This window comes from Chelmon rostratus, chromosome 2, assembly GCF_017976325.1.
Source record: "Chelmon rostratus isolate fCheRos1 chromosome 2, fCheRos1.pri, whole genome shotgun sequence".
Classification (NCBI taxonomy): domain Eukaryota; kingdom Metazoa; phylum Chordata; class Actinopteri; order Chaetodontiformes; family Chaetodontidae; genus Chelmon; species Chelmon rostratus.
In genome coordinates, this window is record NC_055659.1 from 12,908,038 (window position 1) to 12,928,150 (window position 20,113).

A 20,113-nucleotide genomic window follows, 5' to 3' on the forward strand; every position below is an offset into this window, starting at 1 on the left:
TTCATGGTTGAGTAAAGTGGGGAAAATAGCTGCATGTTGGACTGAGGCCCACCCATTACCCCACTCTTGCATCATTTGACAAACTGGCATTGGGAAGAGCTTTGAAATCCCTCTGTGCGAGATAGTTGAACGGTTTGAAACAAGCACCACCACATCTAGAAGCACATAGTTAGTTCTGTTTAATGCTTTCTCTGACACACACATTACCACTTCTGTTTTTCTCTTATCCGTCTTTCCTCGTCCTTTCCTCCTTTCATGACTGCAGCATGCTTCCTTTTATGGCCTCCCTCAGTCCTTCTTTCCTCCTCTTATTGATTGACAACTGTGTTATTTTTTTTCTTGGTGAAATCAGATTGAAGTGTTTATCCTCTTTCTGCCAGTCCTCATCGATCTACCACACATCATTCCCCTGAACTGTTCAATCTGATATTGTCTTATTGTCTCTCCATCTAACTGGGCTATTATCAGCCTGTACCTTTTTAACCTTTTTAAGATGTAGCTTTTGTAGAAATCCCACTTTTAATGTCTGCTTTATTGCTACATTGTAGAATAGTGTATAAAAGAAGCAGCAATTCATGATAAGTGCTGGGAGAGAGCGCTGGTACAATACTTTCCACTTTGCTTTTTGATTAAAGTGGACCATGTCACCTCTAGGACATTGACAGTGACAGTCACAATATAATTTCACCTCCATACTGTATTTTGTCATTAATTAGGTCTTCATAACTGATTATATGACACTATTTAGCCACTACAGATGCTAAATCCTGAATCCAGCTGGTAGTTAGCTTAGTTTAGCACAAAGGTTGGGAGCAGGGCGAAACAGCTGGCCTAGCTCTGTCCGATGGTAACAAAAATTTTAAATAAAATAAAGAGACTTCTGTTATGCTTAAAGCTACAGTATAGAACTGCTTTGTTTGAAATATCCTCTAAAGCTGGAGTTAGCTTTTTGTGCAATGACCTAAAAATACCTTTGTCCTGGAAAATAAGGTATATAGCTCAGCCTTACCATAAATAAATGGTGTTTTTCTGTGTGTTATTTCTCTTTAGGTCAAAGTGGACAATGTGAGTGACTTCCAGGACATTGCAAGCGTGGTGGCCATCACTCAGACGTACTGCACTACAGAGCCATTTATAGACGCCAAGTACGACATCAGGGTCCAGAAAATCGGCGCCGACTACAAAGCGTATATGTGTGTATTGCTCTTGTTTATTAGTTGGTTTCAAGGAAGTGTTTTGTTTCATGTATGGTGTGTGTTCATGTGTATGCTGTACAAGATGCACATTTTGTGTTGTGTGTGGGAACAGTGACATACATACATTTGCTAATATATATCGTAAACCTATTAATGCACATTAATGCACAACTACATTACTATTGTTGTTGCTGTGGCACAGTGTGGGATAAGACAACTGTCATATTTTATCTATCAATGCACCCATATTCGCTATAGCGGTAGGAGTTATTCATTCTCCAGACCACCTGAGGGCACTAACAACTAGTGTTCCTACCTGCGTTCGTCTGCTATTCTCTGCAATCGCCCACTATTTTCACATAAGACACAACTGACAAGTAGCAATCCTTTACATTTCAGTAACTGTAATTGTGTCATTTAATTTGACAAAGTCATCAGTTACTTTCGTCGTTATCACCAAAAATATCTGATTCTTGTGTTTTTTCATACATTTCTCCGTACCTTGGGTCTTCAGCCTCCCAGCACACATAGAGTGCTGATTAAGCAATATATTAAAACCATATTGCTCTTTTTAGAATGTATTATTAAAAATACCAAACACACAAACTATATATTTTTGCCATTTGTGAAATTTCATTAATTGATCTTTAATTTTTTTCTTTTTATTCATCTATATATTTTAGTGTAGCAAGTTATATTTCATCTTCATGTGGGCTACAGTACTGCTAGCTTTTCACTGGCACCTATCAAACCCAAATAAGTCAGCACAGAAATCACAAACCATAGTTACTTGTCTTGCTTGTGGTTGTTGCAACATGGCTGTGTCCACTGCGTGCAGCTCTCCACTGTTCTTAGATGGACAGATGTGGCATCTCCAGCATTTTTGTGGAAGTTCCTCAGCAGACGCGGTTTCTGGAAAAAGACAAACTTTTAGAGCATCTGTCAACTGTTGGAAGTCATGGCACTTCTTTCCTTTTCTCGGCCATGGACAAAATAGCTGGAAGCCAAACTGCCTGGCTTGTGAGATCTTCTTACTTCCCAAGTTGGAAATTTGGAAAACTATTTGCATGTTTATAGCAGTAAGGTAGAGGCATCAGTCCTAACTTCTCTTGGGACCGTTACATGGACAGTATTTTGACCGTTGTGCCATTCAGAGCTTTTAGATGATCGGATTCATAAATGGCATAAAATCAAATTCATCACCATCAGCAACCTCGGGAACATCTTCATTTCCAGAGCTGCCATCGTCAGAACCCTCCAAAATCAAAGAAAATGCTGCTCTGCGCCGTTATTTGACATCCAGATGCTGCATCATCATGTTACAGTGTGACAGTGAGCGAATAGAAACAACCTCTTCATCACTGCGTCCGTACTTCTTCACTCACGCAACAGACACCCTGCACACATCACCTACATTCAGCAAACCTTGAAAATACAAAGAGACACTTTTTCACACCTCATGTCTCCAGTGGTGTATAAACTTCATAGAGAAAAACATTAGAAAAACACTGCTTTTTATCATTTTTGAGACTTTGACACCAGGATTTTGTCGCTGTATGTACTTAATTGAATGAATTAGACAGGCTGCATAGTCCCAGGTGTTTGTCCTTCGTTGTAGTTATGTGTAAACCTTTGCATCTGCTGTAAAAGGATGCTAGTCAACCTGACAACGTGCAGCTGTAGCCTGCATACACCTTGTGCTGTAACCACATCCCCCCCAGCTTCAAGGATGTCTAAATCCCTCTTGCCTGCGTTTTTCATTTCTACAAGCAAAGGTTGGTGTCTGCGGTAATTTAACACACAATTTCCTCTTCTTTTCCAGGCGGACATCCATCTCTGGTAACTGGAAGAGCAACACTGGATCTGCCATGTTGGAACAAGTAGCCATGACTGACAAGTGAGCACCGCTTCCACATTAGTGATGCTCAGCCACCGGGGTGTCGCAGATGTCGCTCTTGTGTTATGTCACTTTTGGTCACAAGTGCTCACACAGCAGATTCATTCAGCTTTACACGTGGCTGAACACACGTTTTTTACTGGACTGTTGCTGCACTGTGTATTCATTTTGTAAGGTGCATTGTGTCTTTGTACACAAATCTGCAGGAAGAGCACAGGTAATTAATAACATTGATAATGCATGCTTCCTCATCAGGGTGACTTAAAGAGAGACCAAAAGTGAACAGAGCTGTCATTAAAGAAGAATACAGCTCAGAGACTTAAGCCTCACAAAGGAATAGAACAGCTGAATACTGGCCCTGGTACAGTAGAATTATCCCTCTGGTCATTATTGATGTCTCAGCTTTTGCTCAAGTTTGACTGCATTCAGTTTTCAAGGCAGCAAGTCAATAGAGCTCTTTATGAATGCAACCCAAGGCAGCGACACCTTTATGGTCTGTAATCAGCCAAGGGCTAGAAAGGTTCTGCCACAGGTTTATGTCCCAAAGAGCAACATTTGCACAGACATGCTGTGTTGAAGTGACACATAAGTCAATATTATTGAGAATGTAGTGTGCAAGAATAAAACTTTGTTTTTTTACTAAGCTAAGCCAAATAGTGAAAAGTTCTCATTCCCAGTTGTGTTTGATACAAAAAAGTCAAATACCTGCAACTGCTCTTGACCCATTTTAAGTGCCAACTTTGCAACGCAGCAAAACAGTTATTATGCATACTGTACAGTAGTGGTAGCCAGTGTGTTTTTTTTCTTTTGAGTTTCCTGTAAAGAGATTTTGACTCTCTGTTGACCTAATCCAGATTCCCTCTGTAACAGGTATAAACTGTGGGTTGATACCTGCGCAGAGATCTTCGGAGGGCTGGATATCTGTGCCGTCAAAGCCATCTGTGGCAAGGATGGTAATGACTACATAACTGAGGTGAGAAAAACACAGAGGGATTATCTGTGCATCACTGTTTTTGTTGACCCCTGCCTTTTGTTTGCAAACTTTTGACAGCAGCCTGTGGGAGTTATGTTTCATAAGAGTATTAATAAAGGCTTTGAGTCTTAAATTTAGCATGTCTGGCCTAATTTACACTGATGCGGCCTTAGATTGTCTGGCTGAGAATAAACTGATTTAGCCTAAACTGAATACACATATTATGAGTTCGATAACTAACATCTGGTGATATTTCAAGGTTAGGTATTCTCTATGGCCCCTCTTTTCCAGTATTTGTTCTATTTGTCTGTTTATTTGTCTTCCTCAACAAACTGCTCTGTGGATGTCTGCCTCTCTTTTTCCCCTCTTGTCTTTCACTCTCTTTCTTTCCACTAAATTTTCAGCATTTTGGTTTCATGTTTCATAGTCTTTAGTCTTTAGTCTGAAGTCATGACTACAACAGTTGTGAATAGACACATTACTGAAGGAATATGCTTTGCTGTAATATTCCTTTCCTAGGAGTCAAGTGGATATGGCTCAGTATGGAAAAATGCTAAATACTCTGATCCAAATAGTTTACAAAGGCAAGTGGGAGATTACACACAGCATATGATGATTTTTAGACACAAAACATTCCACTGTTCAGGGGGTCAGCTTCTACCCACCTATTACAGCTCTGGCTCGAGGAGATCCTTCACAGTGAAGCAGCCAGAAGGACTGTTCAGGTGGGCAGAGCTGTGGAGGCTCGGGAAGTCTGGCCTTGGTTACACAGTTTCAGGCAGGCTACAGGTTTAGACCGAAAGACATGTTCGCACTTAGACAGCGAGACAGGCTCATTCTTGGACAAAGACACAGATTTCGACTCAATTAGGCTTTGAGTTCAGGCTCAGACAGAGATTCAGGTTCATGCTCAGGGGAGGGTCCCGGCTCAGATTCAGATAGAATGTCAGACCTTAACAAAGAAAATAGCTCTGGTCTAGACAGAGAGACATGTTCAGGTTCAGAGGAAGGGAAAAACTCAGGCTCAGAGAGAGAGAGACAGGTTCAAGTTAAGGCTTAGATAGAGAGACACTATCAGGCTCAGAAGAAAAGACAGAGGAGAGAAGAAAGAGGATATAAGGAATAGGGACCTTGAACTTAATGGATTCCTGGCTAACTGCGGGGGTGGATGACAGCAGAGTCTCAGGAGCACTGGGCAGTGAAATGTCTTGAGAATGGTCCACAAGAACCGATGGAAATACACTTCTACCCAGGGACTACAAATGATCCTTGCTGGGACTAAGGGTGACTCACCACTGCGACACCAGGGATCAAGCCTGCAGGCTGAGAGGAAATAAGCAGGATGTCTTCCAGAAGAGCAGGCAGAGAGCTATCCAAAGAGAAGCAAAGCAGGTAGAAGGCTAACCAACAAGGAAGTGAGCAGTGAGCTGGTCAAAAGGGAAGCTCTAGAAGTAACTGGACAGGAACTGAAAGGTACTTGAGATGAACTAGGAGAGTTAGGATCTGCAGCAGGGACTAATTTGGCCACAGGATGAAACTGTTGAGTGGCCAAGATTTCTGCCAGCTCAGGGAGCAACTTGACAAGCCTGGGTTTGTAGGACACAAGCTGGAGTGCTACAGCGAGAGCTGCTTCTCTCTGGATGCATTTTGGCAGTAGGTACAGAGCCACTTAGTGGTGTAGGTCAACACAGACTCCCATCCATGGTAAAAGCTGGGTCAGCTGGGTCCATTTTTGTCAAAATTCTGGCAGCTACCCAGTGCCTGGACCAAAATGTAGACAGTGACACTGCACATATGGTTAGACAGTTTGGTATGTTTGAAAGTCAGTAAACAAGTTTACAGTTGGTCATGGACTGGCAGTCGAAACAATCAAACAAATCCAGGAACAGCAGGTATGCAGACAGGTAAATGTTTCAAAACACAAATAATGACTCGCAGGCAAGAATGACTCAAAAGCTATGGCAGAACTGGCTGTAGAAGAAGTGAACTGAGGTTTATATAGAGTAAACAGGTAAGCCAGGTGGCTGAGGAGATCAGATGACTGGCACGAGCTGGACACTCAAAGAGGGACTTTGAGTGGAGAGGTGGTGTGTGACAAAGTTTGGATAATTATGATTTCAAAGCCCAGTGAGAGAGTCTGAGGCTGAAGAGGGAGATGATACAGGAGCCACAATGACACCAACACCCTGCCACTGCGGTCTGAGTAAAGCTTCTAAACATCCCACTTACACTTCCAAAGAGCCTGACTGTCAGAATGAAACAGTCCGCAGTTTGGTGGAAGGTGGGTTAGATGCTGAAGTGGGAACGATGTGAAAAACATCTCCCCATGAGTCACCTCCACTGGAAAACTGTTTTGGTTTCTGTAATGCTGCAGTAATCTTGTTGGGTGGATATCCATTTACATAGATGATGATTGCTCCTTAAAATGATAAAACCTTTTGGTTCCTGCAAATCAGGATGAGTCCCACATTTTACACAGAAACATTGTGTGTGTGTGTGTGTGTGTGTGTGTGTGTGTGTGTGTGTGTGTGTGTGTGTGTGTGTGTGTTTATACTTTAGTTTTTTCCTCCTTCTAAACCAATTATCATGTTTATTATTGCATTGTGCTGTATTGTGGCGTCACAAATTGCATCAAACATACACATGCCATAATAAAGTACCATATGTTTTATAGGTTTGAAAACCTTCCTAAGAGTCTCTATAAAAAGCCTGGCCATACGTATAAACCAAAAGCCACCACTCCGACCATAAAAAACATGAAATCTAAGCAAACTACACACATTTTCTGTGTGGGAGAAGTTACAGTAACACTAGAGAGCTCTTACCAGACATGAAGTGCTGACCAATGTGCAGTTTAACCTTCTTTGTTTGTCCAAACCCGTTCTCACTCCCTGTTTGTCAAATACAGAAGACGGTTCGGCACACCACACGGCGTCACATACAGGTTAAAGACTGGTTAGTTTTAGGTCTAAAACTTCTTGAGAAAAAAAGATCATGGTTTGGATTTAAATGAGTACGTTTACATATGTGACACAAGTTAAGTATGTTATGAAGGTCACTTGTATGTAAGCTAAAACAAGTCAACCTTGAATTTTGGTTTCCAATGGGACAAGACTCATGTCTCCTGTGTGAAAGTCCTGTGTTACATGGACTTTTTCACTCTTCATGTTAGCTTGCTCTGAGCATCTGATATTGCCAGGGATGGCTTTGCATTGTTGAAAACCTGAGGCATCTCAAAACGATGCTAGACGATACCTCATGCATCTGACGGTGAGGGACGTGGCATAGCGTCGCTATTGATGCCCTGAAATAAGTCCAGTCTGGTTTCTCTGTCCTGACATCATCATCCAGTCTGCATCAACAACATATCAGTCCCGTAACCTTTTCAGTACAAATTCCCACATTTCCTAACAAATTCTCTGTCCCTTTGTCCAGGTTGTGGGTTCATCTATGCAGTTGATCGGCGATCACCAGGCAGAAGACCGCCAGCTCATCTCAGAGGTGGTGCTGGCTAAAATGAGCCAAGCACTGGTTGCCAGGTCATCAAGTGTTTCCCGCTCACCTGCTCGCTCCCCTCAAGGCCAGAAGACAACTACAGTGCAGCCCCAACAGGTAGAGGCTGTGTGAATTAAGTGCATACCCCACAGAAGCTATGTATTTGAAATGGATGGCAAATCCAGGAAAATCCTTTTTTTGTGGCCCTTCATAGTTCACTGCTGAGTCTGTGTCACAACCTGCTTAACCATGTTTGCCTTTCTTCCCCTCTCTTTGCTGCTCTGTCTTTCTCCTGCCCGCTCACTCTTTCCCAGAGTGCTGCCCCTAAGGAAGGACTGGCAGACCCGAACAGGACCTCAGGCCAGCGCCCTCAACCCCAAGGTTGTCTGAACACTGTTGTCCATTGTAATACAAGTGCTGCCACTGTTGGGCCAAAGCATGTCTAAGAAACACTCTCTGAATCAGTCTTGGGACAGTTCACTCTCCAACATCCGAAGGGATTTTTCTGAAATGAAGGGTGTCCACAAATTTAACACCCTCTGTCAAAATCAGTACTACCATCAGAGGCAAACTCACTAGTTAACTAGAAAAATGTGTTCAAAGTGAAAAGGGAAACAAAACAACCAAGATATAGCCTGTTAATTAGTGAGCTTTGGAGATGCTAGATCGTGGATTTTGTTACCTTTGACAGAGCCAGGCTAGCTGTTCCCCCTGTTTCAAGCCTTTGTGCTAAGCTAACCGGCTGCACAGACAGCATATAGATGGCACCAATCCGCTCTTCTAATTCTTGGCAAGAAGATTGTTTCCCAAAACTTTCCTTTTCCTTGAAGGTAACACTGTCTATCATCAATGCCTTAAACTAATGTACTTGTATCATAACTTCAGTTGGATGTTGACAGTGACGATGTGGGTGCAAGAAAAGAAAAATACCTCTTTTGTCTTTATGAGCTTCAACCTTTTCTCTCTGGATCCTCCGACTTTTATCACTTGATTTAACAAGCAAATGTACAAGACAGTGCATTTAGCCAGCCTGTGGAGGTTATTCGGAGCCATAGTGTCTGTGTTGGTGTGATATTTGTGCTCAGGGCTGATGTGTTAAAACTAAATGTGCCTACTAAAAGTACTGGTGAAATAGCGTACAACATGGTCAATTAACAAAGCCATTACTGGGGTTGTACTGTTTGTGTGTGTGTGTTTGCATGTTTGTTCATTATCTCAAGTTCCCTTTTTGTTATTTTGCATGGATGTGCTGGTACTCCATGTCGTGTATAGTATATCTGTGCTGGTTGTTTCAGGAATGCCAGCATTTCATGGTTACAGGAATTGTTAGAGTTTAACATGTGCCTACAGTGTAGAGATGTGCAGTTAGCAGTGATTGATACTTTGCTTTTGAATACTTGTTATGGTCTTTAACTCTGTACACTGTTGTGGTGCAAATCGGTTTATGGTTTTGTGTATATCTGCTTGGTGTCGTCTTTGGTTGTAAATTAACTTTAATTGTTCTGTGTTATGATACCTGAGACAAGACAAAGTGGCTTTATACGGTACACAATGCATATTTTTCTTGGCAATTATACAACCTGGTTATATGATTAATGACACGTTTAAAAGAAAGCAAGCATCTTTTTCTTTCTCTGCATGATCATTCCCAATTTGCTTGGACCACTGAACCACTGAATTACTGAAATTTGATCTTCATACAGCATCTTTTTGATCTTTCCTGATCGATCCAAAGAGATTTAGTTCAATGCAACTGCTCTAAGGCTTTACCAGTTGACTTGCATGGGAGAACTGCCTCCGCAGACACCCAAATAAAATATTCCAATCCAATATAATCATCAAGTGTATCTAAACAAACAACTATGTAAGTATGAGTAATTCAGGGTTTGAATCCAAGTAAATTCTTGTTGTGTCACCCTTTATAAATTGTGTTTGTATTTTCTTTGGTTTTTATGTGGTGTGAGTCCCAAGCAACCATTGGGATGCTTTATGACAAACTGATAAAACGTAAGACTCACAGCCATTTAGCTGCTTTACAGTAATGTCTGGGATGAATTTTCATGGAGGTGTTGTAGTGGTCGTGTCATGTGATCGAGTGTCATCATGTAAGTAACAATCCATGAACTCTGAATATGAATGTGCACATAAATTAGTATACACTTTCCAAGCTGCCTTCACAGAAACTGTTCAAGAGGCTTTAATGTGTAATTTACATAGCCAACTATAATTCGGCGTCCTGTAATGTGCATTATCAGCCACTGGAAACTCATCCCTGCCCAGTTTCTTCTCCCTCAGCATGTGTGATCACTTGTCTCTTTTGTGCTGCATGAGGGGTTGCTTTGCTGCCTCTTTTTGAGTTGTTTGACACTTGTATTCTTTCTTGCTGGTATCACCTCCCTTTTTGTCGTAGGCTTTCTTTCATTCTCTTTCCTCTCGCCGTCTCTTTTTATCACCACACTTCCTTCTGTCACGAGTTGCTGTGCATAAAGGCAACTAACACTTGGCATGAGAGGCGAGTCACCATACCTTCTCTTAACCGTTGATCTGCTGCCCCCTGCTGGTCATTGCAGTCCAAACATTCAGAGCTCTGCTTTGCTCCAGTCTGTTATTGACTGATGAGTTGGTTAGGATGTCTATGAATGTGAGAGCTCATTATGTGAATGGGCATGTCGCGACTCAAGTCTGTATCATGTTCTGCTTTGGTTTTTGGTGAGTGTTTTCTAACTGCTGCACTGAAACAACAGGTGCTAGATCTAAGAAATAATAATGCTTATTTGTTTACTTCTTTTGCTTTTTTGCTTTTCTTGCCTCTCCGTGTTATACAGCCGTGTAACTGTAATCTAATATAACTTTCTCATCTCAATGTTTTAGGTGCACCAGTGAAATCACAGAGTGTAGAGCCATCGTCAGAGTCAGCTAAGAAAGCATCTGAACCAGTACCAAAGCCCAGCCAGGCCCAGAAACCTGGTCCAGCTCAGGCTCAGAAGCCAAGCTCAGTCCAGAGGGCCGCCTCGGTCACAAAGCCTCCAGTGCCGAGGCCTCCCCCTATGACCAGAGCCCCATCCGTCACAAAGTCGGCCCCAGGTTCTGCTTCCACCCCAGCCCCAGCCAAAGCCTCACCATCATCCCCAGCTAAAGCAGCAGCAGCAGCCGCAGCAGCTCCAGGCTCTCCCACAACCAAAGCAGCGGCAGCAGCAGCCACAGCTCCAGGCTCCCCTCCAGCTTCAGCTCCAGCCCCAGCCTCTCCTGCAACCACAGCTCCTACCACAGAGCAGCCCAAGCCCCAGCCTCAGGGCTCCCCGTCCCCAGCTCCGGGCAAACCAAAAGAGCTGCCCCCCAAACCCACACCACCTGCAAAGCCCATCCCTCCTGTGCGCAGGAATTCGAAGCCGCAGCTCCAGCCAAAGCCGCAAACCCCGCCTCCTCCCAAAGCTTCACCTAAACCCCAGCCTGCCGCCCAAGCCCCAGCACCCACTCAGGCCTCAGATACTGCCTCAGCCCCTGCCCCAGCACAGGCTCAGTCCCCAGCCAAAGCCAGCCAGTCCCCGTCCACTGCCCAGTCTCCAGCCAAGGCTCAGCTTCAGGCCAAGCCAGCCTCTCCTTCCCCAAACCCTGAGCCCATCCCAGATGAAGCAGCCGCAGCCCCCGATGAGGCCCAGGCCCCTGTGGAAGAACAGCCAGCATCCCAGCAAAAGACCCATCCTCTGCTGAAGTAAGAGCAGTATTATCAACACACTGTTGATAATGCAAAGACACGCATTTCAATGGGCCATACTTTGTTTTGGGATACAAAATTGAATATCAAATCTGTCCATCTATAGAAAGCGAATATACTTATACAGAATTTGTGTTTCTTTTAGTGCGTCAGTCCAGCTGGTAACCTGCTGAAATTATTACCCATTTGGTCACACTTTATGAACCCTCCCGCTGATAAGCAATATATAAACATTTAATACATGATTTTTAACACACTATATTGTAGTTGTAAGTAGATATGAGGTCTTTTGAATGTTTATTGGTGTACTTGTGGACAATTGTAACTTGTCCTGTGAAGCATCCATAACTGGACATTGGTATATACTGTAAACAGGTAATAACTGACAATATAATCTAACACAGTCGTAATATAGAATATGTCTTCAAAGGAAGTTGTAAATCTGGAAAATACTGTAAATTAATAAACACTTAAAAATGTCCATATAGGTGCTTATAACTACATTATAGTGTGTTATAAACTATTTATTATATGTTCATATGCTACTTATGTATGATAAATAGAGAGGTCAAAGTAGAGTATTAATATTTTGGAGTATTTTTTCAGAGATTGTACAAATATTGTGTTTGTGACTTTTTGGCCCTCTTACACATTTCCCTGTTTGTCTTCCCTCCTTACTTCTCCCTCTAACTCCCTCTAATTGACATTCGCATAATCCTCTTCTAACTTCCCTCATTCCTGCCTGCATCCCATCCTTCCTTCCTTCCTACCTTCCTTCCCTCCTTGCCCCCTTGTTCTCCTCCCCCTCTTTTTCCTCCTCGTCCCTTCCCAGTAAGTCCCAGTCCCTGACCAATGCCTTCAACGCCTTCAGCGACTCCTCTTTCTTCCGCGGGGTCTCTAGCTCCGGAGGTGACGGCCAAGACGAGGCGAAGGCCGAGACCATCCGCAACCTCCGAAAGTCCTTCGCCAGCCTTTTTTCTGACTAGACACAGCCGAACCGTAGTGAGCCCCATAATGATTCTGGCCCCCCTTTTACTGTTGGCCAGTGGTGACTTGATTGACATTAAATGTGAAGCAGTCTGAGATTAAACTTTGTGTGTTAATTGTACTGTATTCCCTCCGTCCTGGTCCCTCTTCTCCTCCCTTTTCAGCTTCTCTGTGTGAGTGACAGTGAGGCCTGCTGGGTAGGATATTCAGCGAATGATGCTGTGCCAGAGTGATTGGCCTGAAGGAGTTACGTCATTGATATAGAACAGGATGAAACAGAGGAGTATAGAATAGAAAAGAATAGAGTATAATAACAAAATGTTTATTTTTCCCAGAGCACACTGTAAGGAATGCTTTCTGAAGTATATGAAAAGTATAATATTCAACACTACAGATGGAATGTACATACAGTATATATACATATTATATATACAGTATATAAATATAAGCATATATAACTATAAAGGGAGATAAGCCAATAATATTTTTAAAAAATCTAGTAGCTCTTTTCAATTAGCTTTTGTCAGTGACATAACTCTTTCATTCAGTGGCTGGATTCATACACATTAAAAAAATAAAAATTGATATTTGACATTAGATGGTGTGCCCCACAGTGAATCAATTTTGGTCAGTAAGTGAACTTGTGAGTAAAAAAAATAAAACAAACAACATTTAAAAAAAAAAAAAAAAAACGACTTCTTTAATGATTTGTTCCTGTGTAAATCCAGCCGTTGTGTCTCTGTTCCTGGGCTATGGACTACTGGGCTCATCACTGCTGCCCCTTTTTTTTTTGTCTACAAGCCTTGAAGTTCATTGTCGTGTGAGGGAGTTGGAAATATGTGTATGTTCATCTGTGTTCAATTGTTATGCATGGCTCCTCCAAGTGGTTCGGTGTGACTTTTGGAGCAGAAGGGAGCTCTATCAGTGTTGAGTTTTCCCTCCGTTCGCCTCTCTCTCTCTAGATGTTGTAGCCTTATTGTGAACATGTTTTCAATTCACAGCTACATTTGTTAGCTGTGCAGACCTGCGTCGATTACAACTCGAAATTCATTCATTTACTTCACCTATTTGAATTCTATGGGGGGCAAGACTGATTGCAATTGTTGTTTTGGGAGTGTTGGGATTGGACCTGGAGAACCAGACTGTATCAATCAATCCTAGAAAGTAACTGAATGCATTTCAAAGAGTAAAAAGACTCACGTCTGTAGCTGTGACTGGTGATCTCTTGTTTCACCTCTATGTAGATCTATCAACAGTATTGTAATTTGTTGATTATTCTCATGAAAAGACATTGAGACAGTAGTGCAATAACACCTCGACATGACTGTTGAGCGCTGTCACCCTATTATAAATATAAATATGATCATATATACAGGACCTGTGTATCTGTTAAATACCTTATTCTTACATTCCCTTTAAGGTTCCTTTCAGTGGTGACTTTCCAGGTTGCTTTGTACTGCAGTGAGACGCTGGGTTTCAGATTAACAGACATATTAAACTGTTGGTTTGTCTGATTAATCCTGTTTGTATTGTGGGACTGAATTTAAGGCAGCCTGGAATGAACCCAGTACCTTGACTGGTCATTGTCAAATGAGTTGCCGCATTTCAAGTTCATATGAGTTAAAAAAATACAAAAAACAAAACAAAAAAAACACTTCAGAACCGCATATCAACCTGTCTGCTTATCCATTTCCAGTACTATGTTGCAAGTAAATTATAACATTAACATCGTATTTGTATGTATGTATGTATGTGCCATCTCAGGAGTTTATTTTTTGTAATATATTGATCGATTGATTTATTTTTTGAGGCTCCATATTTATGGTACAGTGTATATTGTTTGTTTTGTATTGTGTTTTTATTTGTAACGCAATACTGCTTTGCATGATCTGGTGACTGATGTTTTTTTTTTTCTGTACAGATAAAAGTTAATAAAGACGTGGTTCCATCATTCCACTGATTCGCTAAGTAAGATTCATGCTGTTGGCCGTGCCTTTTGTTTGTGGGGCAATGTTTTCTTTAGAGAGGCACTGCATCAGATTCACGCATAAAGGTCGGTGTCTTCGTCATTAGGGCTTCTACGCCTGTGGGAGCAGCTGCATGGTGTGGCTGCAGATGAGCGTTATCATATGATTATGTGATGTCAACATAGGACTGCAAACTTTTACCAGAAAGCCTGTGTTACAAACTGGGTGCATGGAAAGACGTGGGTACTTACCAAACAGGTAAGATCTCATGAAAAGATGATTCTGAGTTGCATTGTGAGAAATGTAGGATTCAGTGTTTTTGGAGCTTGAGCTACACTAGTAACAAAAAGTCAGGGTACATCGGCCTCTGCTGCTTCAGTTTAGACCATTATTTTCTGATTCCCCCAATTCCTCTATTTAATTGAAGTCCATTCATTTATATAGCAAATACATGCAGCTGCTACTGATGCTAAAAGCTATGAAGACAATCAATTCAGAGATAGTGGACCTTTTACAGGAACTACTAAAAAGTTTTACAAAGTCACAAAAATAATAATTCAACTATGAATGCTAAGCTAAGCTAAGAATTCAGTGAAATGCAGGACCACAGTCCTGAGAGTAAAAGGATCAGGAAAAGACATACAGTGTCTCAGAGGTATGTCTGGTGTGTTTTATGTAGCTGGACAGTGAAGTGCTGTCATAAATTTGAATGAGGCTTAAAGACCTTTCACACCTTCTGAAAAGTGATACACCAGCCTGCTGGTAAGTGATGGTACCAGCCCATTCTATGATCTTCATTGGTGGAATGCAAACCACTCCGGAGAAACAGATTATCACTGGGTTTAATGTAAATATGGCAGTATTCCACCAACTGCTTTTTAAGCTGCACAGAGATAGACAAGTTGTATTGATGCCAGGTAAGTCTATACCCTTGTAATTACACATGGCTGTCAGACATAATTTAAATAAAGGATCCATGACTAATAGCAGAGGGTGCCAAATGCTGTACAGAGGGTGAATCTCTCTGAGGCAAACTTCTGATTTTGCGCCTTACAAAGTTGGCCTCATCATCAGCCCTGACCTTGTTAAAAACTGCAAACTACTGTGAGTGAAGACTGATTCATGGCTGAAAAACACGACCTATGCCCCAAATGAAGTCATCACATTTTTTATCTGACAACAACAAAGGCATAATGTAATGCTTTGGTGAGAGTTCAGAGTGCAAGGTTAATGTCAACTCTGTTTGCTCCGTGTTCTTGCTCAAGGACACATGAGCGACGCAGGTGGACGACGCATGAACAAGACCTTGAAGATGTTTCCACCAGCTGAAAAACACTCTATGCAACTACAAAGGCATCCATGACTCAGTATGGTCTTGAAGAGATTAGTGATTGTTATACTCTCTCCCATTTGGCTGCCATGCCATTGTCACAGTTTTAACTCACTATATTATAACTTATCAAATTGTAAGTATGTTTCATAAACATTACAGAAGGAAAAAGGAGGACATTATAACTTACAAAGCATACCACTAAAAAAATCATGCAAAAGTATCTCAGACCTTTAGTCTTGTGCTCCTTAATGAAGCAGAAATTAGTTGAACTATCTGTGCTCAGCCAGCAGATGGCACTATATACACGCGGAAATTTTGTATCGTATATTTCTGCTCTGCAAAGTGCTCTATTCGTGCTTAAAGCTGCTTTGTGTTCATGGTGAACGATTTGAATAAGTGTGACAGCCCTCCAGCTCATGTGGTTCAGTCTTGTTTGCTCTTCTCTTGCAGGTCCGTGTAACTGGTATGCAGGACTGTCCAGTCAGGCTGACTGGGAGCACCTGGGTCCAGTATAAGCTGCCTCAGCAGTCCTGTGGAAGAGACTCTTTAATTTGGTTCCTTGATCATTTTTCCAACACCTGAACACCCGATTTCCCACAAATCCATTCACTGACACAACAGACTTTACTGCCTTACTGTGTCTCTCCCTTTATGTTGTGACCTTTGGAGCTGCTCATGACAATAAGACAGTTGCATTACTCTTTGAAATACCCTGAATATATGAGTCAAAAAGCCTCACTGATGTCAACATGGGCCCAATTATTTTCATTATTATAAAGCGTTAGCGGAAGTTATGAGGTGAAGATGGTAATGATAGTAATAAGTTTCTTTCTATGTCATACATCTCAGCATTGTCAGTGTCATACACAGCCCTCCTCCAACCTTCATGCATATCAACACACTTAACATCACTCTCGTGCACACAAACACACATCTATGATATCCAATCAATAACACCCGGGTTTACTCCGCACATACCAGCAATTTTCTTCTAATGCCCACGTGTATTTCTTTTTTTCTGCCGTATTTGTCATGTTTTTCCTCTCACATTCTTTCATGCCCTGTCTTTGATGTTCTGTCACATTTGAATAAAGCGGGGGGGTGAATATGTGCCACTAACAGTTTGACATCTTTACATAAATGTGCATATACCACACCATTTACATGAGGAACATGACTTTTATCTTATAAGCAGGGAAACAGGATAAGTGAATAGTGTGTTTAATTTTTACATTTAAAAGGTAAGAGATTTTATGACCTCCTGTATTCTTTTACTTGAAAATCTGATGAACCATCTTTCCTCCTACAAAGCCTGTCGTTACAGATGATGTGAACCACATATACAAATCCTGTCGCACAAACTCTTTGCATACATTGACGTACAACAAAGGCAGAGGAAACACACCGTGCCCCGGCTTCTTGGTCCAAGGGATGACCAGTCACTGGAGATCTGTGGGAACATCTCCATCGCATTGCTCATAGGGACATGGATGTGGGCGGCTAAGGCACCAAAGTGAGCCTATACTGGCCAAACCCTGTTTGTCTTGGTGCTCATCCCACCCTGCTGGAGCCAGACTGAGAGCGAGGGAGTATGGATGCAAGGCGGAAGGACTAATCATAACAGTGGTTAAATGCCATAATATCCAGATTTAGTTCTAATATCATCATATCGTCCAATGTGTTTGAGGACGGAGGAATAACTCAAGACATTTTGGCCTATTTCCTGGTTTCGAGCACCACCGCTGATCCTGATTTCGAGAGGTCAATTCTGAACCGCGTGCTCCCCTCCAAGGCCTAAAAAATGACATGTCAGCTCCACTTTATAATAATTACAGTGTCATGACAGTGTAGGAGAGTCTTGTAAAGATACAGAACACAAGCACTTTGATGATGAACATTTTCAGATACCAGAGCTCCTGTCCGCTGGGATTCCACTGTATAAATAATCAAAAAATATTGCTTTGTTTTGTTTGTGACGGCAAAACTCTCGAGGGTGTCATTTTTTTTTTAGTTCAGCACGGAGAAATTCTGCGTGGGGAGGAGTGTTCTGCATATGAGTGAGAGCGAGAAAATGTGTGTGTAGGTCTGTAAATAAGCAAAGTGTTAAAGCTGTCTGAGTTCACAGTATCGAGTTATGACAGATCAAAGGCATAACTGAACTACACTTAATGTCGCTGCTTTGAAATCAGTGATCACACAAGACTGCATGGCAACGCTCTGAACAGTGAGCACCAGCGTTTCCTGTCTTTTGTGTTTTAATGCTTTAAAAACAGGTTGAAAAGCTGCATGCAGGAGCTAATTCCTGGCCTTGATTTTTCTGACATATCATTGTCATGTGTCTGCTCACATGTTGCTTTGTTTTTGAAATGAATTCTGCTCCACGGAGTCATTTGTTTTGTATTGTGTGTTTTTGCACTGCGTGTTTGGTCTCCTTAGGATATATTAACAGTTTGAAACTTCAGGTTGTTTCAATACTTAGCAAAGATCAAAAGGTGGAGTCTGTGTTCTTGCACAGAATACACTTATGAATATCTCATTGTTGCAAATCAAAGGACACATTCACAGATAACACCAGACCAAAGAACATAATTAGAGCAATAACCTGCCTGCACCAGGAACGCAAATTATTAAGTGCAAAAATTCCAACAGAACAGTTTCTGTCCTCATCAATTAAGTCCTTTCACCCACATGCCCAGCCACCGTGCCATTTAGGAGCTGTATCACTGGAGCAGACAGAAGGTCAGAGTCTGGTCAAGTGACACACACAAAAAACAGGAACATCTATTTCTTCATGGACCGGACTTTCTGGTTAGTGGAAAAGTTTCTTCACCGGGCTGCTCCGCTGCATGTTTCAAACCAAATCTACCCACAACCTGTCAGGTTGCCAGAAGATTTAGCCAGCAGGGCTTGCGTGATGCCACGTTTCAGCATGAACATCGTCGCAGTCTCCCGTTTTTATGAAACATTTAGTGATATCTACAGCTCAAGTGTCATAAGGAGGGTGAATGTGGAACTTTTTAATGTATGACTGTCCTAAAACAGACCTTTATTTACATGTGAATTTTATTAACGCATTAAAACATCCAGTATCTTGACATAACAAGATGTGATTTCAAGACTAGTGGGTTAAAAAACTGTGTGATTTACCCTGGCTACTTTCTGCCTGCAGAGAAAATAATTAGTCTGTAGATTTCAGTGTCTGGCTTAGGGTTAAAAATAGAGTGTGGTTTAGGTTGAGGTTAATCAAAGGTCTTCAAACTTACAGAGTGTCAAGAGTCTCTAGAGTTGCAGCACGTAGGCAAGTGATTTGTTATGTATCTATATTTGCACCTCATTTTAAGGTGAGTTTAAATGGATGACATTTTATGAAAGAATCAGCACAGTAGATTAAAATTTAGAAGAATCTTTTCTAGGACAATTTGTAACGGTGACTTTAGACTTAGTATGCCACTTAGAAAATGAATATATTAATGTTTGTCAATGAAAATTCACAGGAATTCGTTGACTATTGAATCGGGTTGATTTAATTGGAAAATCTGTCAATTACTATTACTATTAACATCTTCCAGCAGGTAAATTTAGTCCTCCTTAGAGATGTGACTGTAATGACCCCCTTTAGTCACCATTAGTCCGCTCGGGGCTAACCCAACAATCTGCCTAACAAATCAAGCTGTCTCTATTTGACAGGTATGTAACATTACAGGAAGAGATCAAGATCTCAGGAAATACACTTTGCTTTCTCGGTGACAGTGGGCATTAGATGAGATGTTTAAAACCAGTCTCACTGATGTAAGGCAGCCAAATCACGCTAACTAGCTTAGCTCAAAGACTGACAACTGGAGGAAACAGCTAGCCTGGGTCCGTCCAACAGTAGTAAATCTGCCAACAACTCAAAAGCGCACCAGTTAATACAGCAGCTGTATCTTCTTTCTTTAATCCATACAAAAATTACAATGTAAAAAAACCAAAAAACCAAAAAACACAATTAACCATTTTGCCACAGGAGCAGTAACTTTCTGGACTCTCTGTTGGTTGCCTAGCAACTGCTCCTGCCACTGCACACGTTTTAAACCTCATCTGACCTTTGTCAGTTTTGTACAGATTAAACAAACGAGATATAACGTGTTTGTCTGTGAGCTTTACCTGTGCTGGTAGGTGTATTTTGTTACGTTTGGACTGAGCCGGACTAATACTAGCTGTGTCCCCCTTTTTCCAGTTCATGTGTTAAACTAAATTAGCCGGCTGCTAGCTCCTGTCAATGTTACGTTTTACCGTGACGATAACAACAGGATTTACCTTGGCTAACGCTATCTTATTTCTCGGCAAAAAAGCAAAACATGGTAAACTATTCTTTTATAAGTTTGGCTTGCAATTAAATACACAACCCAACAAACAATAACGCATTTACTTTATTAATCTGAATCCCTCAAAAAAGGCGCTCAAATTAAATGGTTAAATAATAGCCATGCTAAAAGGTAATTTGATGCCTCTGCGTGTGTCCTCAGGACTCCCGGGCGGTGGTGCTGAGAGGAGGGAGGAGAGAGAGACAG

At 41.7% G+C, this 20,113-nt stretch overlaps 1 protein-coding gene across 1 annotated transcript in view; it reads left to right on the plus strand.

Moving 5' to 3' along the window:
* The window catches only part of syn2b (synapsin IIb), an 80,715-nt gene extending 68,304 nt beyond the window's left edge, over positions 1-12,411 (plus strand). Inside the window, exons 7-13 of the mRNA XM_041948084.1 lie at positions 1,051-1,193; positions 3,019-3,093; positions 3,964-4,066; positions 7,502-7,678; positions 7,876-7,942; positions 10,433-11,273; positions 12,109-12,411. Of these exons, the coding sequence (XP_041804018.1) occupies positions 1,051-1,193; positions 3,019-3,093; positions 3,964-4,066; positions 7,502-7,678; positions 7,876-7,942; positions 10,433-11,273; positions 12,109-12,262 (1,560 nt within the window). The 3' untranslated portion in view covers positions 12,263-12,411. The remainder of the gene's footprint in view (positions 1-1,050; positions 1,194-3,018; positions 3,094-3,963; positions 4,067-7,501; positions 7,679-7,875; positions 7,943-10,432; positions 11,274-12,108) is intronic.
* Positions 12,412-20,113: the final 7,702 nt, after the last annotated feature.